Raw genomic sequence first — 18,833 nt, forward strand, 5'->3', positions numbered from 1 at the left:
TAATAGAGAATATTAATTTTGTTATTTAAATATAAATAATCGACCCTTAGCAAAAGCAACATGACAAATTGCTCAAAACTTTAGCTTTAAAAATGCCTATATTTTTAAACTCTATCTAACTATTAAAATATATTAAAATTCAATTTAAATTTTATTTCACATTTTTCTCAACAATTATTCAATATAATTTAGTTCTAAAATTTAATTCTAATCAAAAAATTTCTAGAAATTGTGCAAAGGGAATTAAGAAATTTATACTTGTTCAGCAACACAAACTTCACAATGCAACACTCAGCGCATCAATCCAATTACAGAGACACAGTAGACATTATTCAAGCAACACATCGAAAACGAGCAACAGAAATGGAACTAAGGAGCACGAAATTGTATGTGTATAAGAAGAGGACAGAGTTAACCGGAGATGTCAATGGCTTTGACGTCCGGCTTCTTCGCTTCCTCTTTAGGCACAGTAACCGTCAGAACACCGTTCTCCATCGCCGCCTTCACATTATCCAGCTTCGCATTTTCCGGCAGCCTGAAGCGGCGGAGGAACTGGCCGCTGCTTCTCTCCACGCGATGCCACTTATCGTTCTTCTCCTCCTGCTCCTTGCTTCTCTCGCCGCTAATCTGCAGAATCGAGCCGTCCTCCACCTCAACCTTGACCTCCTCCTTCTTCAATCCAGGAACATCGACCTTGAAGACATGCGATTCCGGCGTCTCCTTCCAGTCGATGCGAGCGTTGGCTATGGCGGTGGTCTCCCGAGCCGAGGACGAATTTTGGAAGGGGAGTCCCTCGAACGGATCCCAAAGATCCAAGGAGAATGGATCGAAGATGTTGCTGCGGCGGTTACCGAAAAAGCTTGGAATCAGAGACATTCTGACCTGTTTCGAGTGAGAATTGAACGATTCTCTGGACGCTGAAGATTGAAAATTGCTTCTACTGCTTGAATTTCAACTGATTCGGAGATTTTGTGGTGTTCTTCGGAGAGCCCTGAAAGGCAATTTATAGTGGGGGTTGGAGTGTTCTCGCGATTTCTGGCGCTTTCTGAAGAACGCTTTAGCGGTTTCGACTCGATGTTTCTCTAGACCACGCGAGATCGTTCTAGCAGCCTCTATAATAATTTTTATTTATTTAATAATTCTTTTTAATATTTGTTATATACTCTCTCCTCCAAAATAGTTTGGGAATAAGAGAGACAGTTAGGCCTTTTCCAACCCACTGGGTTGTGGAAAAAATTGGTGTAGGGGCTCTAATCTATTTCAAATTTTGTTCTATTTATGCAGTTTTATATAGTGTTATTTTATACTTTCATTATATTTTTTTGAGTGGAATTTTGGTAGTATTTTGTGGTGTTCGATATATTTTTATTATTCTTTTTTTTTTATTGCCTACTTTTTTTTTAAAAAAATAATTATATATTTTTTTGTCTCAATACAATAGTCTTATTTATTATTTTTGTTCGTCCTAAACAATAGTCTTTATTTTCATAAATAATCATATTACCATAAAATTACATCTACTTTTTAATTTTTATTGCACAATTGCCACTATTTTTTACACCAATACACTCACAAAAGACAAAAAAGTCATTAGCAGTACTTTTTACTCATTGTTAATATTCCTTAAATTCCGTGTCAAACACAAACTATAATTTTAGGACGGAGGGAGAATGTAATTTTATTTTATTTTAATAAAATAATGTATAATTTTATTTTATTAAAGTGATATGTAATTTTATTTTTTAAGAAAATGATATATATATATTTTAAAAGTATTGTATAATTTTATTTTCTTAAAAATATTTATTGGTAATAGTTATAAATTATAAATGTTAATTTTTATATATGTAAATTTTAAAGAAAATATAAATTATATAGATATAGATTATAATGTATAAAATAAATTAAAGTTGTAGTGTAATTTATAAATATGAAAAGGTATATAAAGAATATACAGAGAATATATTTCTTTTAGAGTGCAAAATTGAAGTAAAATTAGTGTAGATAAACTGTCATTTTTAACTACTGCGAAAATGAAGTGAAGGGTTGGGAATAACCTTAAAATGAGTTCGAGAATTAAAAAATAATAATATTATATTAACAGTGGCGGTGTAAAAATATTTTTAAAGATTAATATATTTGTACTTTATATAATTATTGAGATAATGTGGGGATAATTTTGTAAAAAAAATAGAGCGTTAATACCAAAATAAAATGAGACTGCTGTCTAAGGAAAAAAAAAAAAAAAAGACAAAATAAAACTATTATTTTAGTAGGGAGTTATTATTGGTTTTGAAAAATATGTATATTAAGGAGTTAAACATGTATGAGAATGAAGAAATAAAAGAAAAGTTTTGTTTGTATTGTAAAATGATTTGTTTTTTTTTTTTTTTTTGAAATATAAAAATTTATAAATAATATATAAAAAAATGTGTGTAATATATATTTAAAGAATATGGATTTAGTTTTTTGACAAAAACAAACAAACCCTATAAAAGAACGTATACTCCCTCTGTCCCATTGAAATATTACTATTTTTCATTTTCATTCGTTCTAAAATAAAGTTATCATTTTTTAATTTAGTAATTGTACAATATATTTAATATAATAAATACTCTTTCAACTTACAATATATTACACAAAAGTCGTTATTTTTATATTATATCAAAAAATATTTTTGTTTTTTTTACTAAATTTAATATAATATTAATATTAAAAAATTTAAGTAAAAAAACAAATACCACCCTTCTGACAATACGGACGGAGTATAATATTCTAGTTAAGGATGACCTGCATTGTTCAAGAGAGAATACATTCCAAAATGTTTAATGTAACTTTCTGTTCAATTTTACATTTTGAAGGTGTTTGTTTGATAATTTTTATTAAAAACATTAATATATTTATTAATAAAAATAGAGTATTAAATATTAAACAAAATAAAATAAAATAAAATAAATTACTATATATTTTAAAATATATTAAAAATAAAAACAAACAAAATAAATTTTATATTCCTATATATATATATATTTTAAAAAATAGATAATTCTGGTATGATCCAGAATGTACTTGGAGAACCAAAAAAGCGTTTGTTTTTCAGAATTCTCACGAAAGCACGAGAAGCCTCTGTTCATCTCTATAAAACGCCATTCTTCTTCACCAAATCACCAAACGAATTCTTCAATAGCATCTGCAGATAATCAAATTCTCCGTAAATCAAGCTCCGATCACTACCAAATTTCCGCACAGAGCAGACAAAATGTCTCTAATTCCGAGTTTCTTCGGCAACCGCCGCAGCAACGTCTTCGATCCATTTTCCTTGGATGTTTGGGATCCATTCGAAGGATTTCCTTTCAATTCCGTCGCAAACGCTCCTTCCTCCGACGCAACCGCCATCGCCAACGCTCGGATCGACTGGAAGGAGACGCCGGAGGCTCATGTGTTCAAGGTCGACGTTCCTGGATTGAAGAGGGAGGAGGTGAAGGTGGAGGTGGAGGACGGAACGATTTTGCAGATTAGCGGCCAGAGAAACAAAGAGCAGGAGGAGAAGAACGATAAGTGGCACCGTGTTGAGAGAAGCAGCGGCAAGTTCCTCCGCCGCTTCAGGCTGCCGGAAAATGCGAAACTGGAGCAGGTGAAGGCGGCGATGGAGAACGGAGTTCTGACGGTGACGGTGCCGAAGGAGGAAGTGAAGAAGACGGAGGTAAAGGCTGTCGATATCTCAGGTTAAATCCTGGCCGTCCATTTTCCATCTGCTGAATGAGTGGTTGAGATTATTTGGTGCATCAGTAATTTTAAAATATGAATTTATGACTATGTGAATTTTTATGTTATTTTTATTGAATATAATTGTATTGTATGAGAATTGATCAGTTTCATGGTGTATAATTATATGTTATATAATAATAAAATAAATTTTCAATAATTATATATTTTGAATGTTTTATTTAAGTTGATAGCATGTAGAAAAAAAAAAAAAACTGAAAAATAATTAAATAACATCATTTGTTGTAAGAGTATATGTTACAATTATCTTTCTTTTTGTTATTTTTACTAAAAGAGATAACCGGAGAGGTAATGATTAAAAATGCTCTAAGCAATGAACAATTTTATAAGATCAAGAAACCTGGTTATATAACCCAACTAAAATAAATAATATGGACAATGATTTTACACATGGAATAAAAATTTTAATAAATTTATTTCTCTAATTTGAATTTTTCGACTCAAATAAACAAAAATAAATGTATATTTTTTCATTTCAATATTCCGGTATCAAATAGACCCTAAGTGACAATACGATTGTGCTTTTCCAACAAAGAATTTTTGATATGTTGTCTAGAGATGGTAAGATTATTTTTTATTTTATTTATAAATTGAGAATTCGTAATTTTTAACACAATAATATTAATATGAATATATTTGATTTTCTTTAAAGACTCATTCCCTACAAAAACTCATACAAGCTTTTTTGGAGTAATATGAAGATGCATTGCTTTAGTTTAAGGTGCATAATATTACTTGAAAAAGATTTGTGTTTTTTTTTTTTTTTTTTTTTATTTTCTCTTATATATTTTTCTAAAAGAAAATTAATATACTATATATATTTATTATTTTTTACATATACTTTTATATTTTACATTAAAAAAAAATTATTTTTCGTACAATTCTATCAAACAAATAAATCCTTCAAGTCTCGAAACGAAAAAAAAAATAAAATAATGAAAAAAACGAAGAAGATATTTTGTGAGTGGGAGATGAAGACCATTAAATTGAAAGTAACAAACTTTTGCAGCTAGTAGGTGACGTAATCAATGAGGAATGCTCTCCAATGCATTTTACAAATTGATTTCTTCTTCTTCCTTCAATAAATTCTCTTATCTTCTTCCTTCCTTCTGCAACTCCCAAGCTGTAACAATGGCGTCTGAAAACGAGCCGCCGGCGCACGTGGTTATCTTCCCTCTCCCCGCCCAAGGCCATTACAACTCTATGCTCAACCTCGCCCATCTCCTCTGCCTCTCCCGCCTCCACGTCACCTTCGTCGTCTCCGACTTCTACCACCGCCGCCTCCTCCGCCACGCCGCCGTCCACTCCATCTTCTCCGCCTACTCCGGCTTCCGCTTCCTCCCCCTCCCCGACGGCCTCTCCGACGATCACCCCCGCGTCGGCGGAAAAGCCCTCGAAATCATCTCCGCCGTCGCCGCCACCATGGCGCCGGCGTTCAAGAACGTCATGGTCAACGACGGCCTCCTCGCCTCCGCCTCCCGCCGCCGCGCCACCTGCATCGTCGCCGACGGGATTCTCGACTTCGCCACCGATTTCGCGGCGGAGACCGGAATCCCGCTCATTTCTTTCCGCACCTCCGGCGCCGCTTATTTCTGGACTCTTTTCCGGCTGCCGGAGATCATCGCCGCCGGCGAAACCCCCAAAAACGGTACTCAATTTTTAAAACAAACTCTTAAATTTAAAAAAATAACATACAATTCTTTCGTAACTAATTTGATCATTTTCAAGAAAATGACGCCATGGATGAACTCATAATGAGCTTGCCGGCGATGGCCGGAATTCTCCGGCGCCGGGACCTCCCGCGGTTTTACAATCCGGTGTACGCCGACGACCCCTCCGTGAAACACGTTATAACCGTCACACGGCAATCGGTTCGAGCACAAGCGGCGATAATGAATACATTCGACGATTTGGAAGGCTTGATAGTGTCCGAGATTCGCAAGCAAATCCCGAGAACCTTTACCCTCGGCCCAATCCACGCCCACTTGAAGTCGAGACTCGTCGAGACCAATTCTGGATCCTCGAGTTCATCGGGTAGTTTTTGGGCCGAGGATTGGAGCTGCATTGATTGGCTGGACTTGCAAGGCAAAAAATCGGTGATATATGTGAGCTTCGGAAGTATTACAATCGTGACGAAGGAACAATTGTTAGAATTATGGCAGGGTCTGATGAACAGTAAAATTAGATTTTTGTGGGTGATAAGACCTGATGTGATTGCCGGTAAAGGCGATGAAATTTTGAAGGGATTAGTCGAAGGTACTAAAGAATTGGGCCGTTTTGTGGATTGGGCGCCGCAGGAAGTAGTGCTTAACCATCAGGCCGTTGGTGGATTTTTTACGCACAGTGGATGGAATTCGACTGTAGAGAGTATTGTAGCGGGTGTTCCGATGATATGTTGGCCGTATTTTGCTGATCAAATGGTGGTTAGTAGGTTTGTGGGTGAGGTTTGGAAGATCGGGATAGATATAAAAGACACTTGTGATCGACATATCGTCGAGAATGTTGTTACGGAGCTTATGGAAGTCAGGAAGGATGAGTTTCAAGAACGAGCCGAACATATGGCGAAACTTGCCAAGAAGGCGATTAGTGGAGGGGGTTCTTCGTATTCTAACTTGGATGATTTTATCGAGTATATTAATTCACTGATAAATTGATTGCCGATGAAATTATGCAATAATAAACGAGAAATACATTTTCCGAAAGTTTTAAACTACATTCTCTAGCTACATTAGTTATCAAACTACATTCTTGAGCTACATTAGTTATCGTTGAGTAGTCGACTTTAAAAACTCGTTCAATCGGTTCAAGTTCACGAACGAAGAACCACCTTCGGAAATAGCATTCCTCGCCATAATCGACATCGCACGGGCTCTTTCTAGAAACTCATCTTTTCTGACTTCCATAACTTCCCGAACAACATTTTCAACTATAACTCGATCGCAAGTATCTTTGATATCCAATCCCATCTTCCAAACTTCGCTCACGAACCTACTATTTGTCATCTGATCGACAAAATAAGCCCAACAAATCATCGGCAACCCAATCGCAACACACTCCAAGATCGAATTCCATCCACTGTGCGTGAAAAACACACCGACCGACGGATGCCCTAAAACCGTCGATTGTGGGACCCACTCCACCATATGCCCTCTTCGTTTTGTACCCTCTTCTAACTCCTCCGGGATCGTATCCCCAACCCTATTCCCGACTACAGAATCAGGTCGTATCACCCATAAAAATCTGATTCCACTGTTCACCAAACCGTACCAAAACTCGAACAATTCATCCCTTGTCAACATCGTAACACTACCAAAGCTTACATACACAACCGATCCTATAGGTTGCGAGTCCAACCAGTCAATGCAGCTCGAATCTTCGGCCCAAAAACTACTTGAATTCTTTTGCGACGATTCGAATCCACTCGACTCCAACCTTGACTTCAAATGTGAGTGGAGAGGGCCGACGGAGTATAGATTTGGAATATGTTTGCGGATTTGATCGAGAATCGGACCTTCTAAATCTTCGAATGTATTGAGAATGAATCCATTGGCTTTAGTAGTCGCTTTCGTCTCTGCTGCCATTGCCTGAAGCGAAAGATTCGCGGCGTCGTTCACACGGAGGAGCCCCGGAAGGTCCCGCCGCCGGAGAATCCCCTCCATTCCCGGCACGGCGGTCACCGGAAAATCCATTTCTTTCTTCCTCCAGTATGTTAGTTTGTCTTCATCGTTCCCTGAAATTATCAGTTTGATGTTAATTAAAAAGGTTTCTTTTTTTTAAAAAATTATATATATATAATTGATTTGGAGAACCTCTTAACGGCATTTCGCCGGCGGCGATGATCTCCGGCGTACAAAAATACGACCAGAAAGCGCACGCGCTGATCGTGCGGAAGATGAAGTACGGAATCCGGCGTTCGGCGGCGACCGGAAGAGTGTAACTCATCATGCCGTCTATGATAAGGCAGCTCACGCGCCGCCGTGACGCGCCGTCGCTGGATTCCATTACTCGCCGGAACTGTTCCCCGCCGACTTCTCTGAGGCTCATCACCACGTCAAAAATCGCCTCGCCGGTACGAGGGTGGTCGTCGGGGAGGCCGTCGGAGATTGTCGCCGCCCGGAAAGCGCCGCCGTAGCGGGAGAAGCGGGAGTGGAGGCCGCCGTGGCGGAGGAGGCGGCGGTGGCTGTAGTCAGTGAGGACTACCGTCACGTGCAGGTCGGACAGGCAGAAGATCTCCGCCAGGTTCAACATCGAGCTCACGTGACCCTGTAATGGCACCGGGAAGATAAGAATGTGCGGCGGCGCCGCCGCGCCGGAATATTCGCTGCTCATCTCAATAATTGAAGTGCAGGTGGCCTAACATGAGATTGGGACAGTCCAATTTCCTATGGAACCGATAAATTAGTGACATATCTTATCGGTTGAATCAAATGCACCCTTTTGTCTTTATCGATTTTATTTAGTTTGAATTTTGGAATTTTTGTTTTCAAATTTAATTTAAATAATATTTTAATATAATTTTTTATAGATACATGCTATATTTGTATATTTTATTTATGCTAATTGAATTTTCCTTTGACAGGAAGAGTTTGCAATATGCTCAAATAAATTTGTCCTCAAACTAATCAAAATGTATGTTTGTTTGGAAATTGAATTTTAAATATTAATTTTTTTTTATTTTTTATATTATATTAAAAATCAATTTATCTGTTCGTTCAAATCTTCAAAATCAACGATCAAAATTTACACGTAGTTACATTTCAAATTTCAATAAAGTAAGTCACACTAGCCAAATCATATACAAAATTATTTAAAACAAAATTATGTTTGACTCAAATGTTATTTGAAAATTCTGTACAATTCTGTCTTATACCGATATTTTCGTAACATTGTACAAGATTTTTTTTAAGGAAATTTTATGCTAATATTTATAAAAGTACAAGGGCTCATATGCAATTTTAAAAGAAATTTGTGTCATATTTTCTAAAATAAATAAATAAAAACCTTACACAATCTTTAAATCACAAAAGAATAAATTTGGGCTTAAACACATTGGAGGGAATAAAGAAAAGCCCAACATATTTTCCGAATCTTCTGGTATAACTTTGATAGAATTTAAACTGTGACGTGTTTGTTTGGGATTTGGATTTTAAATTGAGCTTTGAATAATAAAAATTTTAAATTTGAATAGTGGTATGATATGATATAAATAGGTCTTAATGTTTTTAATGTAAAATTATTTTTCGGTATAATATAAAAAATAAAAAATAGATGTTCAATTTGATATTTTTAGAAAAAAATATTAATCCCCAAACACACCCGATACTTATACTTCTGTATCACCAAAATTTTGCATTCAAATTTCTAATTCAAATTTCTAATTATTTTTATTATGATTATTTTTTCCTTGATGGCTACTTACAGACAATCCATATGATGTTGCTGATAAATGGCTACTTGACCAAAATTGTAGAATTTATTATGCAAAACTCAAGACAAAAAATATGTTTCTTTGGGTTTGAATTTTGGGAAAAAAAATTAATTTTAATTTTGTATTTAAATAATTTAGCAGAATATTTTCTTAAAAAAACGAAAAAAAAAACAAATGAATTTTTCAAAAAATTTTCTGATTTTTGAAAAATCTTAAAAATTATAAAACAAAAAATATCACTAACTTTGTTTTGTTTACTTTAATTTATAACTAAATTTTCTAAAATACTCATAACTATCTATTACATTTACAATAAAATATCTATTTTTTTTTTTTTTAATTTTCTTACTGAACTTAAGTGGACTAATTTTAGTGAATGGATGATGGAATATATATATTTTATAAGATATTTCTTAAAAGGAAAATACCGTTATATATATATATATAAAAGAGATCGGTGTGGAGTCCACCTCATCAAATTTTTTTTGTCAAATTTTTTTATTTTTTGATTTATTTTTGATCTCTTAATAAAATAAATATATATTTAATGTCATTAAGTATATCATAATTAATAAAACTATAATTTAATATAATTTAAATATAATAAAATATTTGATTTAATTTATGATTAAAGTAAATTATAATTTTATCTATTTATACCCCTGATTAATGCTATTGAAAATGTAATAACTTTGGAATATAATTTTATTTATTTTTATAATAAAAATAATATATTAATAATCAATAAAATTAAAACTATCATTAATTATATTTTGTAATTTTAATATATATATATATATATATATATAAAAACGCAAATAAGTTTCATAATTCTATACTTTTTTTATTTTTTAATTCTTAAAAAATTTAAAATTAATTTAAAATTTTCTTAATTTTTATTTATACCAGTAAATAATGGATAATGAAATTTTCCTATTTTTCATTATAATTTATATTAAATAATTATATTAATTGATATAGTTATAATAGATATAATTTATGAAATTATAATTAATCATGATAATTTGAAAATATATTTTAATTATATGTATGAAAAATGGATCTCATATCAATTTATTGTTTCTTTCTATTTTTATTTTTTTAAAAATAAATTTATATATTTTTATTTAACGTATAATTTACTTATACTATTTTATTTTATTTTTATTTTGTACTGTGTATAAATAATTTCATATAATTTTGTGTTTACAGATATTTCAGTTTCTTATCTGTTTTAGTCACACTTAATTCTCTTATTATTATTATTATTATTATCTATATATTATATAGATAATTTAATATATTTATTATGTAATACATATCCATATATTATATATTTGAGGGAGGTTTCACGTGACCAAATTTTATTTCTTAATTGTTTGAATTTTTTAATAAAGAAAATTATATTAATTGATATAGTTAACAATTATTATTAATATTATGTAGTTATAATTGATATAATTAATAATATATATTAAAATTTAAATTTTAATATATTATTATTATATATAAAAGACATCAATGTAAATTTCACATTTGATATTTTTTTTTTGTTATTATTTTCAAAATTTTGATAAAATTGTTTTATTTAATTATTCATAATTAATAAGCATAATTGTCTTATTTAATGAAATTATTGGATAATGAATATATTTAGGCATAAATTGAGGTTTAAATTATGATAACTTTTAATGCATTTTTTCGTATATTTAAAGGTACCATCCATTGGTGTTTTGATAATACGAGGTTGAGAGTGGATTTGTTTTGTGAAAGAAAAATAATTTGTTTTAATGTAAAAATATTTGTTGTTGTATATTTACATTTTGTTTCTATGCCATATATTTATAAAATGTGTTTGTTTGTGTTTCTATATTTGATTTTTTTTTTTTTCCACTAGCTAAGATTATATCTATTTATATACAATTTTTTTTTTTTCATAATTACCATTTATATTGAATGTATATAGATAAAGAAAAACATAATGGTTTTATTATGAGTATTTATTTATATATATATATGTTATCTCTATTATTCATTTTAATTTTGAATAAGATTGTTTTTAAAATATTTTTATAGTATTTTATGATTTTAATAAATTAATTTGAATTATGATTTTTTTATCATCGCCAAATATCATCATCTACACTATCTTATTTATTTCTTTATTTATATATTTATTTTATTATTTTTTTTACATGTGACAATATCTATTGTTCGATTATGGAGAAGAGATTCATATCAAATATATCAATTAATGGAAAAAAAGATTAATAATAATTATATTTTGGAGTTTTTCTATTATTATTTAGTTTATGGTTGTATGTATATATATTCTTTTTATTAGTAGCACTTTTATATTTTAAAACTCAACATTATAGAAAATGTATACAATATTCTATTTTTGTTTTTGACTTTATTTATTTTTGTTGATTATAGTGTTATTTCTTTTATATAATAATTAAAAGAAATTTGCTTTATTTTTATAATTGCTTCTAAACATGAGTATTTTTTATTTTTTATTTTTTCTATGTATATTTTTACACTTCGATTTGATGATCATTAATATTATTTATATTTTTCCTCAAGATATATATTATTTATAGACTATTATTGTTTTTTAATAAATTCGATTCAAAAGAACATACCTTAAATCCCTTATAATTGTAAATTATGATTTAATTTTATCTATTATATTTTTTAATAAATATTTTATAACAATCATATATATGCATATATATATATATATAACTTATTTATACATAAATATATAGATAAACATACGAGAATATTATGAGTATCATGAATAATATATTTAAAAAAAATTATATTTAAACATTTTTTTTTTATATAACTGATTAGTATTTTTTAATCATTTTCTTATTTATTTTAATTTTGCAGGCATGATATTTTAAATATATATATAAAATTATATAAGGATTATATATTTATTTTTTTTCTTCAAAAAATATAATTAATAATCTTTAACTAATCATATATTTTTATATTGTCATATATTTATTTTATTATTTTTCAATATATATTGTCATCTATTTAATATTGTTATTTTTATTATATAATAATAAAAAATTTATGTATTAATATCACAGAAGTACATTCAAATGTTGACTGAACATATTTGTAAATTTACATCAATACTTCTTTCATAGGTAGGATTAAATAAATTGTCATATAATAAAATTTATTAATTTACACAAACTGTGTAACACGCAGGGGTGGGTGAGCACACTAGTACTACATAATCTCAAAACTTTTAAAAATTCATACTTAATCAGCAATCTTACTATCTCACCCTAAGTAATAAAAATCCATCGGGCTTGGTTCGTAGAGTATTAGGTTCGACTGGAGGTTTACTCAGTGCGTATTTTCAGGTAGCGACTGCGGGTTCATACGTCATTAAAAAAATAAATATATATATATATATTTAAAATACATATATTACTCATTGATTGCAACAATGGCACAATATCTAAAATATAAAAGACAAATGCATCCATCAAAAATTTGCAATCAAATGTGCAGCCACTTCAATTATGTCAACCATGACATAACACAGAATTGATGTAACCCTTTGGAAGTTCTTGGCCAACCAAGGGGACCAACAGGGACATCACATTTTAACTAAATAAACAAGAAACTAGATCCAATCTACACCCAAATAATTTAATTTTTAGTATGACTATGATCAATATGATCCCATCCCTAATTTGTTATTTTTCATGGCAGTTAGGTAATAGATACCTATCAATCAAATCTCTCAACATCCTACTACATGAAATTTATCTATATTCCCTCTGCTATGCAAAATCTTTGACCATTAAAAAACCCATTCATAATCTCCAAAACATATATAGGATCTCAAATCTTACTCTTTTATACTATTCCAAATTGTCACTTTGCCACCCATGCATGAATTAACACATAATATATTTGATTAACTAAATGAGCCGGAAGACTCTTTCATCAATTTTTTTTTTTTTTTTTTCTCATCCGATCAAACACTCAATTTTTTATTTAGTGTATATATATATACAGTGACAAAACTAGCCTTCAAGCTTCGGGAAGAAAATATAGATTCATTTTTATTAGTTCGATGTCTTTCTTTTTTTAATTCCCTTTGGTACACCGGATAAAGAATAAAGAAAAAAAAATAGGCAAAAATAATGTGCTCAAAATTGAAAATTTTAACATAATTATATAATTTTTTTATTAAAAATATTAAATATTGAATAATAAATCAATAAAATTATATAATATTTATTACTTTTACACATAAAAATAAAAACTAAGAAATAGGGGAAAGGGGTCAGATTATTGAAAATACATAATTTTACTATCAAATATATTTTTGGGGCCGGAGGCAGGTGACTCCAAACCCCTAATAGTTCCGTCCGTGTGTATATATATGAAATTTCATTTAAAAATATCACCTAAAATACTATTTCAGTTCAAATTTTTACTATTGTCGAATCAACAATATTGAGCTCAAGTGGTGCCTATTTATTCCAAACCACAAACACACACACACAGCTTAAACACAAGCAGATTAAAAAGCTGTTGTAATTTACTCCCATGATGAGCAGTTCTAATGCAGCAACTCCCAAGATTCCGATCTTTGATCTGTCAAGAAAAAACACAAATCCCAGTTCAGATTCATGGATAGAAGATTGCAAGAATGTGAAGAAAGCCCTTGAAGAGTATGGATATTTTATAGCACAATACGATGATGTTTCAGGAGAACTAGACAGGCAAGTGTTTGATGTAATGGAAGAGCTGTTCGATCTGCCGCTCGAGATCAAAACTAGGAACACTTCTGACTTGGTGTTCTATGGCTATGTCGGACAACTTCCCCATGCCCCCCTCCATGAAAGCATGGGAATTCCAGAGGTAACCACTTCTGAAGCTGTTCAAAGCTTCACAAATCTCATGTGGCAGTCGGGAAATAATAGATTCAGGTAACCTGTTCAAAGCTTAACATGAATTGATTACAGTGTTCTTGAGCTTCAGGTTCAGAACTAACTTGTAACCAAGCTAAGAGTTAGATATTATCTCAGAAATATGTCTAATAACTTTGAAATTTTACAAGAAAACTTTTTCGAGCAGGTTACTTACTCTATCCTTGTGCAGTGAAAGCATACTATGTTATGCTAAACTAGTATCAGAACTCGAACAAACTGTGGACAAAATGGTGTTTACAAGCTATGGAGCACAAAGACACTACCAATCCCATATTTCATCAACAACGTACCTTCTCAGAACCATAAAATACTCACCTCCAGATAGCGACAACGGCAACAGCAATAATGTGGGAACAAATGTTCACACTGATAAAGGCTTCTTAGCCATACTTCACCAAAACCAGGTCAATGGTTTGGAAATACAGCTGAGGAATGGAGAATGGCTTTCTGTGGATGTCCCGCCTGCTTCATTTGTTGTCATGGCAGGGGATGCTTATCAAGTAAGCAATTTTCTACAGCATAAAGATTCATGTTAATAACTATACATGTATGTAGATAGGATGAATATAAAGAAACAATTCTGTAATGGTGCTTTTAATTTCTTACCTAGGCATGGAGCAATGGGAGGATATTTGCAGCAAAGCATCAAGTGATAATGAAAGGGGATAGGCCTAGGTATTGTCTGGCATTTTTCTCATTCAACTATGGTATTACCTGTATACCGGAGGAGCTGGTGGATGCAGAGCATCCTCAGCAATTTAAGCCGTTCGACAATTTTGGGTTGGCACAGTTCTATCTCAGTGGCACTACAGATATGACTGAGAGCACTGCCAAAGCATACTGTGGTGTGAGTGCCTGAAATTTTAACTTGCTTCTATAGATGTAAATTAGGTGAATTGTTTGGTGTGTTCTTTCATATGAATAAGCAGGCACTTTCGTAAAAATACAGCACAGCTGAATCTTGTCGGAAGTAAAATGACATTCTAAATAAGGCCCCCAATACTACAAAATGAAACAAAAAACTGTAAGTAGATTAATGGAACACAAAACATGATCCAACAAAAGGGTCATAAACAAACTGATTTATGTGCATACACTCCGTGAAAAGGCTTCTGATTTGCTTCAGTTGTCTTTGGATGAGTGATCTGAAGCCTCACACCAAAATCTTGAAATTTCTAATCAATTCAATCCACTTTCCAAACACAAGCCTGCAAATGATCTTCTGATTTTTTATATACCTCTTCCTGATCTAAATCTATTGACATTAAAATTTAGACTACAATCTATTGTTATCTGGTAAAAGAGGTAAGGCCCTACTGCCAGTATCAAATTAGCATAATGCAATAAGATTGAAATGTTCGAGTGTATCTAATCAAATGCCGACAATCTCCCATAAAAGTTACAACCTTGCAGCAGAAATAATTCAAATAAAATTACAACATGCAATTAAACAAGCAATTCGACACATAGATCATAGATTGATTCACCACATTCCCAAATTTGCATTTAAAGATACCAAACAATACCCAAAGAACACACACATATATATACACGAACTAAACAAGAAAACTGAGATTAATCATGAGAGATCGTACTTTGCAGCAATCAAGAAGATGATGATAGGCAGCTCATTAAGCTCTTCAACGATTCGAATGAAGCCCCGCCTCCGTTCTGTGTTACTGTTAATTTAGCCTTCATTTTCAAATCCAAAGCTCTCTGTCGAATCTCCAGCCCTTCTTCCTCCACCATTAGTCTTCTGACTACCTTAGCGATATTATCCCTTTCCAATCCATCCCTCAGTTCCACACCTATCGTCCAAGCATTCGTCGCGTATCTGCAGTTCACCATCTGATCGGCAAAACGGGGCGTGCAAATCATAGGCACACCCTCGCAGATGCTCTCCAGCGTTGAATTCCATCCACAATGCGTCCAAAAAGCTCCAATGGCTGGATGTGCCAAAACATCGTGCTGAGGAGCCCATTCGACAATGTATCCTCGTCCCTCCACCATATCCATGAACTGTTCAGGCAATGCATCTTGACGATTCATGCCGGAGATTGATCCAGGTCTGATCACCCACAAGAAATGGCAGCCGCTGTTGGCTAATCCCCAAGCGATTTCCAAGCATTCTCTCTGTTTCAATGATGCAACGCTTCCGAAACTCACGAAGATCACTGACTTTGGGGCTTGTTTGTCCAGCCAGGAGATGGAAGTCCGATCAGGTGTTAAATAGCTGCTCGAATTCGGTGGTGAGTATAGGTGAAAGGGACCGATTGGATATATCGGCACTGGAAAAGTTTGGCGAAGAACAGCCATGGCAGAGTCTTCGAGCTCTTCGAATGAGTTGAATATGACGCCTGAAGAAGTTTTAGCTTCCTCGACAAGCTCTGATATATACTTGGTGAATGTTTCCATGTCCGGCACGCCGATCGCCGGCAGATCCTTGACTCTTAGTGGAGGAAGATCGCCAACGGATTGTTCTAACTGAGAAGCTGCAAATATAAGAAAGATAAAGCAATTTCAGACACTAATTGGGGGATCTTAAACCCTCAATTTTCGATTTGTACCTTGAATCGGGAGATAATGTTTCTCCTGAAGCAGAGGAAATGAGCTATAGACGAGGAAAGCGCCGATGCCGGAGGTTCTGAGCACAAATCTCGGAAGGGCGAAGCTCTTGGCGATGTCTCTGGTGAAAGTTAGGGCAGGATCTGAAAACAGAGCGTAAGGACGATTCTCGGAGGAATCGGTGAAGAACTCAGTCAATAAATCTCGGAAAGGCTCCGAACACTTGTCGTTGATCAAATACGCTAAATCGAAGACGCTGAGACCTGCAGTTTCGGATTCGGAGAGATGGTCGGAGAGGGGATGGAAGGTGAACTGAGGGTATTTGGAGGAATTGGGGGCGTTGAATTTAGTGTGGATGAAAGAAATGGAGAAGCCTTTGGAATGAAGAATGGCGGCGAGATGAAGCATCGGCGTCATGTGGCCTTGCAACGGCAGTGAGAAGAAGAGCAGCCTACCGCCATTGATGGAGCTTCCGAGCTCTCCTTCACCTTCCATGGCGGCCGCCTACTCATTAGCCAACTGAACTATTATTAATTATAAAAAGAATTTTCCATAGATTATTTTAATTTACCATAGATTACCTCGAGTTTTAGTCAAACTTTTCGCCATGATTGAAGCTTGAAAAGCTACTGTAAGACGTTGCAGACCAAGACCACTTCTCCAGAAGCTTCACGAGTAATCTCCATCGTTCAACTGAAATCTCTGTAAATCACACGGTCCCCGATCACCGCCGCGCCGATTATCGAATTGCAACCAAATTGAATCCATCTTTTGCAGAAATGGCGCTGATTCGAAGTGTGTTCGGTCCGTTCTCGCTGGAGCTGTGGATCCGTTCCCGCCGGAGGCCGGACAGCTCATTCTCCGACGAGCTTCACAATTCGCGGCGACAAGGAGGAGGTGGAGGAGGGGAATGTCCTCCAGAGTAGCGGCAAGCATGGAGAACGGCGTGCTCACCGTCACCGTCGAGAAGCCGGCGGTTGAGAAAGTTCCGATCTCCGGCAAAGCACCGGAATTATTCCCTGTGCATCTCAATTCTGCGGTGTAATATCTGCATGCGTGGAAACGGCGTCGCATTTGGCTCCTTGAATTAATAATACTAATCGATCTATGTATTTCTTTTTCATTTTAATTTATTCGAAATAATTCATACATTTTTTTTTAATAATTATAATTTGGCTCAATTTAAAATATATATATTTAACTTACATATTATTGAAAAAAAAAAATATTGTTTATTTAATTAAATTATATTTAATGCAAACATTACTTTTTGTTTGTTTGATGTTTATAATTTTAAATATTTTGTCACGATGCTGAAAATTATAAAAAAAAATATATGTTGTACTACTATAATTTCTATTGTCTTTTATTTTTATGCATATACATATTATATATTATGGAGTATTATTTACGTAATATATTTAAAGAATAGTTCTATGTTTAATTTTAAATAAGCCATCTTTAATTCAATTATTTTAGTTTAGGTATAAAGGTCAATTTCAATAGAATTTGGGGGAATTTGAAGGGGAGGGATTTTATCAAAAAAATTTTTTATTTAATTACCTATTATACCATTTAGATATTTTATTAGAAATTTTATAATATCTTTCAAATTTTTAACATTTATTTATTTTATTTTTAATTATATCAAATAAATATTAATATATATTAAAATTATATTATATATTTTGAAATAGTTTTGATTAATTTTTTTAATCAAGTTTAATTATAATAATTTTTTTAGTAAATTACAAATTAGCATGTAATGATATCTATAATACTAATATTTTACTTTTTTTGTATCATGTAATATGAGCATATATTATTGTAAATACGAGAATTTAGATAAAATATAATTAGTAAGTAATTAAGAAATCTACTAGTAAAAACAATTATAAATTAAAATTAAGATATTTAAATTGTTTAATTAATATTAAAAAACTATAAATTATAAAATATAAAATATTTTTATAATATACTTAGTTTATATAATTTTTGTTATAGTATTATTATTTATACGCTAAAACTATTATTTATCTTTATTGGTTAATTTAATAAATAACTAATGTATAAAATAT

The 18,833-nt window shown here is 32.4% G+C and overlaps 6 protein-coding genes across 10 annotated transcripts; 3 read left to right on the forward strand and 3 right to left on the reverse strand.

The window, feature by feature from the left end:
• Window positions 1-243: 243 nt before the first annotated feature.
• Window positions 244-999, reverse strand: LOC127245936 (18.2 kDa class I heat shock protein-like). The gene has a single exon (XM_051267101.1). The coding sequence runs from the start codon at window positions 874-876 to the stop codon at window positions 412-414; it is 465 nt and encodes a 154-aa protein (XP_051123058.1). The 5' UTR covers window positions 877-999; the 3' UTR covers window positions 244-411.
• A 2,117-nt stretch (window positions 1,000-3,116) lies between these two features.
• LOC127245813 (17.4 kDa class I heat shock protein-like) lies at window positions 3,117-3,925 on the forward strand. Its single transcript, XM_051266889.1, has one exon. The coding sequence runs from the start codon at window positions 3,260-3,262 to the stop codon at window positions 3,728-3,730; it is 471 nt and encodes a 156-aa protein (XP_051122846.1). The 5' UTR covers window positions 3,117-3,259; the 3' UTR covers window positions 3,731-3,925.
• An 867-nt stretch (window positions 3,926-4,792) lies between these two features.
• On the forward strand, window positions 4,793-6,496 carry LOC127245811 (7-deoxyloganetic acid glucosyl transferase-like). The gene is made up of 2 exons (XM_051266887.1): window positions 4,793-5,434; window positions 5,515-6,496. Exons 1-2 carry the CDS (start codon window positions 4,822-4,824, stop codon window positions 6,438-6,440), a joined length of 1,539 nt encoding a protein of 512 aa, XP_051122844.1. The 5' UTR covers window positions 4,793-4,821; the 3' UTR covers window positions 6,441-6,496.
• Window positions 6,453-8,184, reverse strand: LOC127245812 (7-deoxyloganetic acid glucosyl transferase-like). The gene is made up of 2 exons (XM_051266888.1): window positions 7,596-8,184; window positions 6,453-7,516 (listed from the first exon to the last, which is right to left on the reverse strand). The coding sequence occupies exons 1-2, from the start codon at window positions 8,113-8,115 to the stop codon at window positions 6,549-6,551; spliced, it is 1,488 nt and encodes a 495-aa protein (XP_051122845.1). The 5' UTR covers window positions 8,116-8,184; the 3' UTR covers window positions 6,453-6,548.
• Window positions 8,185-13,804: 5,620 nt separating this feature from the next.
• On the forward strand, window positions 13,805-15,049 carry LOC127245903 (probable 2-oxoglutarate-dependent dioxygenase AOP1). Of its 2 annotated transcripts, none has more exons than XM_051267050.1 (3): window positions 13,805-14,187; window positions 14,336-14,690; window positions 14,801-15,049. In XM_051267050.1, exons 1-3 carry the CDS (start codon window positions 13,805-13,807, stop codon window positions 15,047-15,049), a joined length of 987 nt encoding a protein of 328 aa, XP_051123007.1. The 2 variants fall into 2 exon arrangements, with proteins under 2 accessions (XP_051123007.1, XP_051123008.1); XM_051267051.1 differs by having other exon boundaries at window positions 14,360-14,690.
• LOC127245902 (UDP-glycosyltransferase 76B1-like) lies at window positions 14,875-17,536 on the reverse strand. 4 transcript variants are annotated; one of them, XM_051267048.1, is made up of 4 exons: window positions 17,337-17,535; window positions 16,758-17,259; window positions 15,786-16,682; window positions 14,875-15,017 (listed from the first exon to the last, which is right to left on the reverse strand). In XM_051267048.1, the coding sequence occupies exons 2-3, from the start codon at window positions 17,248-17,250 to the stop codon at window positions 15,796-15,798; spliced, it is 1,380 nt and encodes a 459-aa protein (XP_051123005.1). In that variant the 5' UTR covers window positions 17,251-17,259; window positions 17,337-17,535; the 3' UTR covers window positions 14,875-15,017; window positions 15,786-15,795. The 4 variants fall into 4 exon arrangements, with proteins under 4 accessions (XP_051123005.1, XP_051123004.1, XP_051123006.1 ...); XM_051267047.1 differs by lacking the exon at window positions 14,875-15,017 and adding an exon at window positions 15,047-15,192 and having other exon boundaries at window positions 17,337-17,536; XM_051267049.1 differs by lacking the exon at window positions 14,875-15,017 and adding an exon at window positions 15,211-15,398 and having other exon boundaries at window positions 17,337-17,536.
• Between the last annotated feature and the right edge of the window lie 1,297 nt (window positions 17,537-18,833).

Source organism: Andrographis paniculata, unplaced genomic scaffold (genome assembly GCF_009805555.1).
Source record: "Andrographis paniculata isolate CXL003 unplaced genomic scaffold, ASM980555v1 Contig25END, whole genome shotgun sequence".
In the NCBI taxonomy this organism is placed as follows: domain Eukaryota; kingdom Viridiplantae; phylum Streptophyta; class Magnoliopsida; order Lamiales; family Acanthaceae; genus Andrographis; species Andrographis paniculata.

Bases quoted from the DNA above. Each gene is read 5' to 3' on its own strand.
- LOC127245936 (XM_051267101.1), bottom strand. From the start codon at position 876: ATGTCTCTGATTCCAAGCTTTTTCGGTAACCGCCGCAGCAACATCTTC.
- LOC127245903 (XM_051267050.1), top strand. From the start codon at position 13,805: ATGATGAGCAGTTCTAATGCAGCAACTCCCAAGATTCCGATCTTTGAT. The intron at 14,188-14,335 runs GTAACCTGTTCA...TTTTTCGAGCAG, and splicing joins TCGGGAAATAATAGATTCAG to GTTACTTACTCTATCCTTGT. The intron at 14,691-14,800 runs GTAAGCAATTTT...TTTCTTACCTAG, and splicing joins TGGCAGGGGATGCTTATCAA to GCATGGAGCAATGGGAGGAT.
- LOC127245902 (XM_051267048.1), bottom strand. From the start codon at position 17,250: ATGGAAGGTGAAGGAGAGCTCGGAAGCTCCATCAATGGCGGTAGGCTG. The intron at 16,683-16,757 runs GTACAAATCGAA...TTATATTTGCAG, and splicing joins ACATTATCTCCCGATTCAAG to CTTCTCAGTTAGAACAATCC.
- LOC127245812 (XM_051266888.1), bottom strand. From the start codon at position 8,115: ATGAGCAGCGAATATTCCGGCGCGGCGGCGCCGCCGCACATTCTTATC. The intron at 7,517-7,595 runs GTTCTCCAAATC...TGATAATTTCAG, and splicing joins CGGCGAAATGCCGTTAAGAG to GGAACGATGAAGACAAACTA.
- LOC127245811 (XM_051266887.1), top strand. From the start codon at position 4,822: ATGCTCTCCAATGCATTTTACAAATTGATTTCTTCTTCTTCCTTCAAT. The intron at 5,435-5,514 runs GTACTCAATTTT...ATCATTTTCAAG, and splicing joins CGGCGAAACCCCCAAAAACG to AAAATGACGCCATGGATGAA.
- LOC127245813 (XM_051266889.1), top strand. From the start codon at position 3,260: ATGTCTCTAATTCCGAGTTTCTTCGGCAACCGCCGCAGCAACGTCTTC.